Raw genomic sequence first — 12208 nt, 5'->3', positions numbered from 1 at the left:
GGGCCCTGGAAAATGTTTGAGACCAGAAAACACCTATCTCCTGGGACTTTTTTTTTTTTTTAATGTTTATTTATTTTTGAGAGAGACAGAGTGCGAGAGAGGAGACATAGAATCCAGAGCAGGCTCCAGGCTCTGAGCTGTCAGCACAGAGCCCAACGTGGGACTTGAACTCAAAACCGTGAGATCATGACCAGAGCCGAAGTTGATGCTTAACCGACTGAGCCATCCAGGCGCCCCTCCCCTGGGACTTTTATATAATTCACCACAGTGGGCAGAGTAGTGCCAATGCTGGTTTTGTGGTTTACACTATCCCCAGGCTGCTATACTTGGCTTATAGCTTCCTGAATCTCTTCGTTATCAGTCAGTCTTCAAACCACTTCCAAAGAAACTACTCTATTAAAGGTAAGGTACTGCTCTGGTCTCCAGGACTGATTATGGCCCTATCATATTGGGCATGAAGTCCCGGATCCTCATTCTCACGTTTTTAAAGCATTTCATACTTGTCTGCCCTCCTCCCTCTCGCCTGCCTTGTGAATGGGAACATCCTGGGTTCTAACGCCAGAAACACTCAATTCCACACTGAGGAAGGAAACTATGCCTGGACCCTCCCCAGACTCTCCTGGCCTTGACATCTACACCAGGCAGACAACGGTGGCAGGCGGACCTGGGTTTGTGATCTTACACAAGTTACTCAACTTCTAAGAAATTTTCTTACCTAAAAAAAAAGAAAAGGAATTATAAGAACATTCTAATGGATTCGGCCTGAGGACGAAGTAAGGGCACGTCAGTACAGCAATCACTACAGCACCTGAACCCTGGTGATATTCCATGAAGGTTTGTCCCCACTTTTCCTCCATGCAGTTTCATCTGGCTTGGGGATCCTCTTGATCCATGGCACTCCACTCAGCACCCTCACTCTGGCTGCAAAGCCCACACAGGACACTCTCAATTCCTAGGTTTCTATTATACTCACCTCCTACGTGTGTCAAAAAATAAGTGTAGAGACCTCATTTGAGGGAGTTGACAACTGCTCCAGTCAAAATTAAACTATATTTTCAGTATAGTGATGAATCATCTTCTCGTGTATACTCTTAAATATTTATTTTCGAGAGCGAGTGGGAAAGGGCAGTCTGCACTGTGAGCACAGAGCCCTACAGAGGGATCGATCCCATGAACCATGAAATCATGACTTGAGCCGAGGTAGGGGGCTTAACTGACTGAGCCACCCAGGTGCTCACATATACTTTTAAACGCTCACTGGACTGAGTATGTTTGCATGACATTTTCACTTGTATATTTCTTTGTTTTAAAAAATAGGTTTTGAATATATGTGTATATATGTTAATGTATATCATATATACCCATCAATAAATGTGACTATGTGTACTTAATTGCAGAAATGCTTAATAATTATTGATGCTGTGCCAGCCATTAGGCAGAAATAGCTTATTTAATTCTCAAGATAACTTGAGAGAAGTACAATTATGACTCCTATTTTACAGATGAAGAAACTGAGACTTAAGGACGTTAGGTAACTTAACCAAGGTCACACAGCTAATAAGTAAATATTAGCGCACTCAAAATTGCTAAACAACTAACTGCATTTATGAAGCTTTTGTTTCACTTTCACTGGAAGCATAGAAGCTGTGCTTTAAGTGCGTTTAACTCCGAATGAAGCGCGCTGCTGAGCTCCGCGTCGAAGATAAACAGGAGGACAGGTGTTACTTTAAGAGACCACTGGAGGTTGGAAGCCTCCTCCAGCGCCGGCCAGAGTGGTCTGGGAGGCTGCACCCAGCCGGTGCGCGTCTGTAAACTCCCGCGGGTCTGGCGCGTCTCTTTCTTCCAAAGTTGGAGCTCTCCTTGGTGGGAGGGGGTGGGGACGCGGGTAGGCCAGTGACGTCACTCGGGAGCGGGGATAAAGCTCCCCGGCCGCAATCGGGGCGAGGGCACTTTCTGGGGAGCGGAGTGGCTGTCCTGCTCGGGGACACTTGCCGCGGGCAGGGCCACCCCTCGCTGCGCCCCGGTCCCTGGGAGCCAAGGCCACCACGCTAAGAGCACCATGCCCCAGAACGTGGTTCTTCCGGGCCCCGCGCCCTGGGGCTTCAGACTCTCGGGGGGCATAGACTTCAACCAGCCTTTGGTCATCACCAGGGTAGGTGTTTTCGGTTCTTTCGCTGCGAGTCGGGGGCTGGCGTGCGGCGGGTTGCCCAGGAGCGGAGAGTGGCCAGCAAGCCCCGGGTGTGCTGGGTGTGGGTCCTCCGCTTCGGGCTCACAGTTCGAGGGGCGGCAGCAACTTGGCAAAGCAGGTGGGAGGATGCAGGGCAACTCAGGAGAATTTACAAAGTCCGCTCCTGGTCTCTGCATCCTCTCGGTCCCCAGCAACTTTCCAGGAGAGGTGAACTGACAGCGTGATTCCCCTGGGCTCCGAGAAGGCTAGGCTGCGAGGGGTGGGGGCGTGGGGGCTTCTGCTCTCGAACCCCCGTTTCCTTTCAGCAACAAAAGAAATGAGGTCCCAGGAAGGAGGGAGGGATGACTGACATTGGCGGTGGTTCCTCAGAGCCAAACGCGCACCTGAGCGCTTTTCTCCTACGGATGAAAACTTCGGCACAGCGCTGATCGCAGGGCACAACCTGGGTCGGCCAAGTTGGAACCGCTCATATCAGCCCAGACGGGGGAAAATATTATGAATGTGTTTTCCTAGGTTTCCAGGCATTTTGAATAAATATTTTCCAAAGCTGGGAATTTGGCTTAGGAATCATCACCTTATAACTCAAACTACAAAGAAAACCCGTCAGATAGTTTAGTTTACCTGATGGAAAGTCATATTCAGCCTAGTAACTCTGAAAATAATACTTTATTATCAGAGCCCAGCTTTCCTTACTTAATATTCCCTGGAGTATTGTCTAATTTGAAAAAAAAAAAAGAAAGAAAGAGAAAGGAAATTTGGGGATTTCTGCCCTGTCAGTAAATAAGTGATTTGTCTAGTTGATTTTTTTTCTAACACAAGTGTCTGTCTTAATAGAAAATTATTACTTCAGTTACCAATATAAGGTATATTAAACATAATCAAAAAGCATAAACTTTCAGAATATTATACTCTTCTTATGTTTTCTTCTTTACTGCTTATAGTGTATTTTATAAACGTATACTTTATAATCTGACTTACTCCTATAGAGTTTTAAACAAGGTAATACCTTTTAAATTCTGCTTTACTTATATATCTATGAGTTTGGGGAACCAATGTCTTTTTAAAATATCTCACAACATGTACCATACATATATACATACGCATACCATGGAACATTTCAAGCTTTGTTTTACATTGTTTGAAAACATATAAACACATCTGACATGTGTTTTTGTATGAGACATGAAAACTTAACATACCTCCAAAAAAGTTCCTAAGTAAATTAAGCAGAAAATGGTTCAGTGATCTGGGCCAAGCAATGAATGCCTTTTATGGATTTACCAACCAAAACGGTTTCCATTATCTCTACTAAGAAATATTTTTAAACTTTCTGAAGCAGTTTTCATTTGTTTAGATGAAAGGAAATAAGCTCTTGAATCTTAACAAAGGATAACTCATAGTAAACACTAAAGAAATAATTTCGTCACCAAAATCTTTTAAGTGATTTATAAAAGAATTATCTTGCTATTACTAAGTAACACATCAATATGATTAATCTTATGTTTGAAATTTTGCATTGTTGACATTATAAATAACGTTTATTTTAAAGCAGTACTTATATTTTGCCACTGGACTACAGGAGCTATTGGCAAATGTAGTTGACATGACAATTATTATTTGGGAAGCCAATTCGTACTTGAATTTTTGATTCATTACTAATTTGTATCACTCATTTTCACGTGGCTCAATAACAATGTGTGACCATAAATGATTATTTCATTTGACTCTGCCTTTTCTCTTCAATTAATTTAATTCAAGAATAGCAGGTAAAATTCAGCTATTCTGTATTCCAAGTGCTCCCCAAACCATGCACATGACAGATTCATATTGAGTAAATGAAAATATATTCACTTGAAATTTTTTGCCATCGTGAACACCTGAGAATATTTCCATTAAAATTATAAGAACAGTAAAAATCACTTGTAACAACACTAAAAGGTATTACACAAAACGAATTATCAGTGTTCTAATTAAACAGTAAAATTCGGGGTGCCTGGGTGGCTCAGTCAGTTGAGCATCCGACTTCGGCTCAGGTCATGAACTCACATCCCCTCATCAGGCTCTGTGCTGACAGCTCAGAGCCTAGAGCCCGGTTTGGATCCTGTGTCTCCTTCTCTCTCTGTTGCTCCCCTCCCCCTCAAAAATAAATAAAGATCTCAAAAAAAAAAAAAAACCACAGTAAAATTCTATTGCTTGTATCATTTTTGTATTATACGGACAGGTATTGGTACGATTGTATGTGTGTTAGTGCACTCCTTTGCTTCCTGGGCATGCTCCTTAGCCCTTTATATGCACTAACTCACTTAAATCTCATAATAATCCTGTAAGAGAAGTAGTAGTGATACCTTTTTGCACATGAGAGAATGCAGCTTCAAGAATTTCATTAACCTGCTGACGATCACAAGTGGAGGGAACTTGACACTAGCCCTGCCTGCCTCCAAAGCCTGCATTCTGAAGTCCACACATTTAAGAAGAATCTTGCTTGTTGTGCAGATCTTTGCCAACAGGTGTTTTGCGCCATCCGCTTCATTGCCTGGTCCCACTGGTTCCCAATCTTTAACATCTACCATGTCCCTTTTTTTCCACCACTGTCCCTCTTCAAGCTTCCATGACCTCACACCGAGCTCTTTGTCTCCCCTCCCAGACTCACTCTGTATCTTCCTACCAGCTGCCTTGGGGAGGGCTTCTCTCTTCCCCCTTCTTAAAAATCCTTCAATGGCTACACCAGTTTAGAGAGAATAAAATGTGTGGTCTTTGCTCACATTCCCGGCCTCCGCCCTCTTCCCAACTCAAGTTTCCAACTTCATTTCCTCCCTCTCTCTTCCTTCTCTCTCCCTTTCCTCCTCGCCCTGCATAGGTTGACCGGCATTTGTGTCACTGCCCTGGACGACGTAGATTTCTCTACCACATCTACACCCATCATTTTTCTCCAGATTTCTCCTCCTCACTCTACCCCACTGTCCTCTGTGCCTATGGAAACCCAATCAAATACCACTCCCATAGTATTCTTGTAATAACAAGCATTTCATCCATTTGATTACCATAGCTTTTGCCCTACAACCTCTCCTTTATATCATGCTTTGTGCCACAGATGTTTCAGTACATCTGTATCCCACAAGTTGCATGCTCCCCGAAGGCAGGAACTTCTAAAATTTAGGGGCCACTCAGTGCTGAGCACGGAATATAGACATGATATGAATGATTGTTTCAATTGTTCGCTTTTTATGTAACTATTATTATCACAATAGGTGCAGATTGTATGCTCAAAATATTCTACAATAAAGATAAGTGAGAATTGCTTTACTGTTAATTGTTCTGTCTGTGTGAGATAAGTTCTTGAGTATGCAAAGAATTGAGAAACCAATGCCTAAACTTAATACCACCAAAATTCCTATAAATGAGACACGTGCCTCAAGTCAAATCGGCTTTTGTCTTGCAGCAAGCTATGGCCTTCCCTCCTTGCTCCGCACTCTGCAAATGCAAATGCCCCTAGACAGTGGGCCTCTACTCCACTAGAGTTGGGGCAGGGGGTTACCAATGTAACTCTCTCTAGCAATTGATACTACAATTCACAGAATTAGGTAGGGCAAAGGGTCCCCACTCCAGAAATCATTGGCAATCCAATTAGTCAGCCGGGTTGATTTGTATCATAAAAGACATCAGAAGTAAGGTAAACCAAACTCCAGGCATTCTTGACAAAAAATTAGCAGTGGGTTGTGATATGCACAATTTGTAGGAAAATAGTTTGTAGGCAATAGGTGTGCTATACCAGGTGCAATATGAATTTCCGTTGTGTATGTGGAAGGGTTGTTACTGCAAACACCATACATTACTGGCCTCTGCATTTCACAGAATAAATCTGAGGCTCACATCTCTAAGTGAGCAGCTTTTCTTTTTCTGGCAAGAAGATTCTAAGGAGTCTCTTTCTTTTTTTAAATGTTTGGACCACCCAGAAGGTGGATCTGCTATCACAGCCAAGTTACAGATGGTTTGTTTGCACAAATGGTCCAATTTGGAATAAAGTACAAGTTTCTTTTGTGTATGAGATGTAAAATTATTGTATACATCTGAGGCTGGTATGTCCTTTCCCACTCAATGCCTCTCCCTCCCCCTCCTCCTCCCTCCTTCCTATTCAGAGTACAGTCCGGCCAAGATCACGGCTAACTGAGAACACTATATGGACGTGGGTACCAATATAGAAAATGTTACTATATTCTTAAGTTTTGCAGGCTTGAACATAGAAAAGTATGTTACTCCAACATAAACTATGTTTGAAATTTGAGTTGTTAGAAAGAAATGTTTACAGTTGAATGCAATCCTTTACCAGGATTTCAAGTGCAGTAGGAAGGTCAATGGGAAAACCTGTTGAATTTTATTCTACCAAAGACATGTCTGCACGGAAGTGCTGGTTCATATGTTCATAACATTCATTATTAATTATCTATTAATTGCAGAAATATCTATTAATTGCACAAATATCCCACAAATATGTATTAATTGCAGAATGTACTGTATGTGGAAGGCACTGTGGGGGATACAGTTATAATGTAATGGGTTTCTACGCCCCTGAGACGCTCGAATAGGAGAAGGGACATATACATACATACCACAGCCTGTCCAGGATTCTATGACACAGCCTGTCCAGGATTCCATGCGAAAAGCATGGCCAAGGGTAGGAGGAGTCAGGGCAAAGACTGCCTGCAGGAGGGGCCTTGTAGGATGGTGAGAGAACTTGAGCTACAGAGTTAGACCTACCAGGAATTACAGATTTTCACAGGATGTGTGACCCTAAGCAAGCTTCTTCTACTCTGAGAGCATCAGTTTTCTCATCTTAAAAGAGTGTCTTGAGAATTCAGTGAGATAATAGTTCTCAGTAATACGATACCAATAATAGTTCTCAACCCCGGCTGCACAGTAGATTCACCCAGATAACTTGTGAAAATACTCATGCCCAGGCGCTATGTATAGAGGTTCTGATGTGATTGGTCTGAGGTATGGCCCTAGAAATGTAGATTACAGCCAGGCACCAGAGGGCTTTAGATGCCAGGTAGGGCACTGGAGTTTATTTGTAGGCAACAGAGAACAACTGAACAATGGGCTCTCTCACTATTTTGACTCATACCCCACAGCACAGCCCTTTAGTATATACTTGCCTTGTTCATAACTATTTTAATCATTTTTATTCTTAACATAAACGTGTCACCACGGCCATATCTTGTGCTTCCCTCCTGTCTCCTGCAGTAAGTAGAATATTATAGATGCTTTACCTGTGATTTAAATTCGTTTTTTTTCCAAATGGACCCAAACAATACATTGATATGAAGAATGGAAATCACCCGAGGCATTTGTTGAAACACAAATTCCCTCGTTCCTCTCCTAGAGTGCATGATTTGTGATTCCAGGCATTTAGGGTATGATGGGAGTCTTTATGACAAGCAAGAACCCCAGGTTCTAACATGTTTTAACTCAAAGAAAAGACTTCTGGTCTTAGGAGTTTAAAAATAGATAGTACTGATTTTGACAAAGTATAGCTAGAGAAAATTAAAAGTTTAATATTATTTTTATCCCTGCAAGTCACACTAGGGATGGAAACTTTTATTCTTCTAACAGTTCTGGGTCTGGGAGAATTTCCAAGTGGAAAACAGCTATGAAATGTCTCCCAAAGGCTGAGATCTAATAATCCCCATTGTCTTCACCAAGCTTCTATTAACTGTTCCTATCAGAAAATGATGACAATCACTATAGTGACATGATCACAGAACTGAAGTGAGTACAACAAATATTTTAGTGATGAGACTGAAGATCTCAAAGTATGAGAATTTATTACCTCAGCAATTTCATTCATTTAGATGAAACTTGGATATCCCTCAGAGCAACAGTGTTAAACAGAATTGATAGCTAGATTAAGTAAATAGAGAAAAAAAATGAATGAATGACTATCCTCAAGTAAAATATTAAGAACAACCTAGTTTATTCCTGGAGCAGCTAGAGGTTTAAGTCAAGTCCTATGCATTCTTCTGCTCTAAACAGTGGAAATTTGCAGATGTAACAATGATGGGTTGACATTAATAGCTATAATCTTTGGTTCTGTAGAGAGTAGGTCTTTTTGTTCCATGAGCTTATTTAAATATCCACTTCATTCATTTTTAATTATCCATTAATTCTAAACACTGGAATATACACTGCAATGTATTAGAAATATACATGCTACTATAGATATTCTCAAGAACTTCCAGTCTGGTTGCCAAGACAATACACAAGTAAATAAACAAACATTAAAATACAAATTGTCTTCAGGAAGGAAGTGAATAAAATGTAATGGTGGAGAATGATGGGGGAGGGTCTGGAGAAGCTACTTCAGATGTTTGGGGAAGTCTCTTTGAGAATGTGATATTTAAGTCTAGACCTAAAGGATGAGGAGAAGCAACTGGGTGAAGAGTGGGGGAAACACTTTGGGCGAAAAGAACAGTGCATGTGAAGCCCTGAAAAGGGTACACACTTGCCCTATTTGAGGAACTAAAAGGAAACTGCAATAGCTAAAGCACAGTGGGTGACGGGAGCAGGAATGGTATAAGATGATGTTAGAGAAAGAAGTAGGTAGGATAAGACCAGGTAAGGACTATTAGGTGGTTGTAAATAATTGGGATTTACCCAGAAAGATTAGGAGTAGGTATAGCAATCAAACACCGAATACTCAACATGGTAATAATTTCAAATTTGCTATCTTTTAAACATTTCATAACCATATGTTTCCCATTAAGTATTCCTTTCATTCCCCCGCCCCCAGCCCACCCTCCCAAAAAAGAAATCCATGTGGGTTTCTTGTAGACAGCATAAAACTGGATATTTTTTTTTTTACCTAGTTTGACAATCGCTGTTAAAATATCCGAATATGGTTAGACCATTTACATTTAATGTAATTACTGATAAGGTTCAATTAAAATTTAGCATCTTGTTAGTTGTTTTCATTTGTTCAATCTGTTTTTCATTCATGGAGAAGAGATTGTTTATGGATGCAAACTTCCCTGTGTCTGCTATCCCCAAGGGTTCTCGAATCTCAATGCTAACTTTAGTAATTTGTTCATAATTTTGGCTGAATTCTTTTTTATGGCTAAAATGGTGGTCCCATGTTCCTCTATGCTCTGATACAGTGATACGAGTTGCTTACTTTCCGTGGAGGCACCTGTCTTTCCTTGGATCCCAGGCCAGTTGGTTGCCCTGCAGCTTTAGCTCTCTGAATAGTTCATTAAAGGTTATAATTTTGTATATTATATGGCTTCTTCTTATTAATGCAGGAGTCATTCTCTTTCTAGCTTTCTATAGCCTAGATCCCCCTTCATGTGAATTTCAAAGATCATTACTTACAGGGATGCTACAGTAGTTTCAATTCAAATATAAAAGCTCCCTAATTTGGGGGAGTTGTATTCCCAAATAGAGAGTTATGGGTGAAATAATACCTAAAGAATGAACTGTTTAGTTTAAAGCAAATAAAATATGATTCAAGCAGGGATTTAAGGAAGATGTTTTAAAAGAGAATAAGAGAGGTCATTATAGATGACATGTCATTAGTAAAAAACAAAAATATTTAGCATGGTGGAAAAACAGAGCTAACACAATTGACCAATTAAGAGTTATTTTAAGTTAGATTTAAAATTCCCTGCCCAGCTTGTACCCCAATGTTTATAGCAGCACTCTCAACAATAGCCAAATTGTGGAAAGAGCTTAAATGTCCATCAACTGATGAATGGATAAAGAAATTGTGGTTTATATACACAATGGAGTACTACGTGGCAATGAGAAAGAATGAAATATGGCCCTTTGTAGCAACGTGGATGGAACTGGAGAGTATGATGCTAAGTGAAATAAGTCATACAGAGAAAGACAGATCCCATATGTTTTCACTCTTATGCGGATCCTGAGAAACTTAACAGAAACCCATGCAGGAGGGGAAGGGAAAAAAAAAAGAGGTTAGAATGGGAGAGAGCCAAAGCATAAGAGACTCTTAAAAACTGAGAACAAACTGAGGGTTGATGGGGGGTGGGAGGGAGGGGAGGGTGGGTGATGGGTAATGAGGAGGGCACCTTTTGGGATGAGCACTGGGTGTTGTATGGAAACCAATTTGACAATAAATTTCATATATTAAAAAATAAAAAAAATAAAAAAAATAAAATTCCCTGCCCAGTGAAATATTTAAAATGTTACCAAGCTGAAAACATAAATGTCAGTCACAAAACTCAAGATAGTGCAGAATGTTGGTTTTTAAATGATGCCATGATTTCTTCCAGATTACTCCAGGAAGCAAGGCTGCAGCTGCCCACCTGTGTCCGGGAGATGTCATCCTGGCTATTGATGGCTTTGGTACAGAGTCCATGACTCACGCGGATGCACAGGACAGGATTAAAGCAGCAGGCCACCAGCTGTGCCTCAAAATTGACAGGTGCTCTTTAATTAATGGTGTTAAAATGTGATCTGTTTTGCAGGAGAACCTGAACTGTTCTAGAAATGATTTCATCCTCCCAGTGCAAAGGAGTGTCACAGGGCCTAGAATTTTGACTGGCTTTTTTTAAACATATCAGCCACTTTGGTCTGTTCTTCACGGATGTCAGTCAGCCTAGTAGTTGCTAACAAACTATTTCTGAAAAGAATTCTTTGGAATGTCACAATAACGAAAGAAGCTAAAAGAATTCTTTTTCCTGTTAATAGCACCATTAAAGGTACTGGCCACAGAAACAATGTACAGGACAGCTACTTGTACTGTTGTTCTAAATGCAGTAGAGAATGGGATGGAATTTAAAGATTCTCCAGAAGAATCTCTTGACTTACCAAAATGTGATCATGTTGAAAACCAGTTGCTAATACCCTGTATGCCATTGGCTGTTTTGTACAGAATTCAGCCCAGAAGAATCTGACCAGGTATAAGAGTGCCTGTGGAGTGAGAGCGTTAGAGAATGAGACATTTCTAACAACAACAAAGAAAAAAAAATTAGGAAATTGAACCTGAACTCTTGCCATAGCCCATTGTGAAAATAATGTTTTCACATTAAATAGTGGTTGTCAGTGTGTGTTTATCCTGCTGTTATTGTATTCCCAACTTTCCCTGCTGTGGTTCAGAAGGCACAATCAATCAGCCAATTGCCATTTCAGGGGTGAGATTGACTCTTTTCCTATTTACCCACGACCTGTGTTCCTGCCAAGCACACAGTCCCTTAGGAGCACATGGTCCCAAACAGATACATGAGAAGGACATGAGATTGGACAAAGCTCATTTCCTTGATGCCAACAGTAAATCCCCCTGGCAAACCACTCAGTGTCTCCTGCAGTGGCCTGGGTAGGAAGGAGGGAAGGAGGGAAACCTAGAGCATTTGCCCTGTGGTCATCTGCCTCCAGGGTCTTCCTCTCCTGTACTGTTGCCTGCAGGTACTGGCAACCTACTTTCTCCAGAAACTTTACAATGTCTTTTCCTTCGTTCAGGCTCCTATAACAAAAATACCATAGATTGGGTGGCTTAAACAACAAAAATTTATTTCTCACAGTTCTAGAGGCTAGAAGTCTGAGACCAGGGTGCCAGCACGGTCAGGTTCCTGATTATATCCTCACATGGCCTTTCTTGGTGCATGCACACAGAGACAAGAGATCTCAGATCTCTTCCTCTTTATGTAAGGACATTGATCCTATCATGACAGCTCTACCCTCATGACCTACTCTAATCCTAATTACCTCCCAGAAACCTCACCTACACATACCATCACACTGGGGCCTGGGGCTTCAACACGGGGACTTGTGGGGGGGGGGGACCCAAACTTCAGTCTATAGTAGTCCTCCATGCAATTTTTATCCACTCAAGTTTCCCCAAAAGTATGCAAAAAACTAATTAGATGGGAGAATACAGAATAATGACCAGGGAACATTGCTTTTGCTTAAACTATCAAGGTTTGATAGTATCTCGATAAATATTATGGGAGATTAAAGTATACTATAACTGAAAGTACCATTAGAATTTGGAGCTTACAAAATTTCTTT

The 12208-nt window shown here is 41.1% G+C and overlaps 1 protein-coding gene across 2 annotated transcripts in view; it reads left to right on the top strand.

Moving 5' to 3' along the window:
* The first annotated feature begins 1926 nt into the window (after positions 1-1926).
* The window catches only part of PDLIM3 (PDZ and LIM domain 3), a 30505-nt gene continuing 20223 nt past the window's right edge, over positions 1927-12208 (top strand). The window contains exons 1-2 of one of the 2 annotated variants that reach the window (XM_047855944.1): positions 1927-2152; positions 10474-10625. In XM_047855944.1, coding sequence (XP_047711900.1) covers positions 2060-2152; positions 10474-10625 — 245 coding nt within the window. In that variant the 5' untranslated portion in view covers positions 1927-2059. The remainder of the gene's footprint in view (positions 2153-10473; positions 10626-12208) is intronic. The other variant, XM_047855942.1, reaches the window with a different exon arrangement.

Source organism: Prionailurus viverrinus, chromosome B1 (assembly GCF_022837055.1).
Source record: "Prionailurus viverrinus isolate Anna chromosome B1, UM_Priviv_1.0, whole genome shotgun sequence".
Lineage (NCBI taxonomy): Eukaryota > Metazoa > Chordata > Mammalia > Carnivora > Felidae > Prionailurus > Prionailurus viverrinus.
This window is presented reverse-complemented; position numbering and strand designations above follow the sequence as displayed.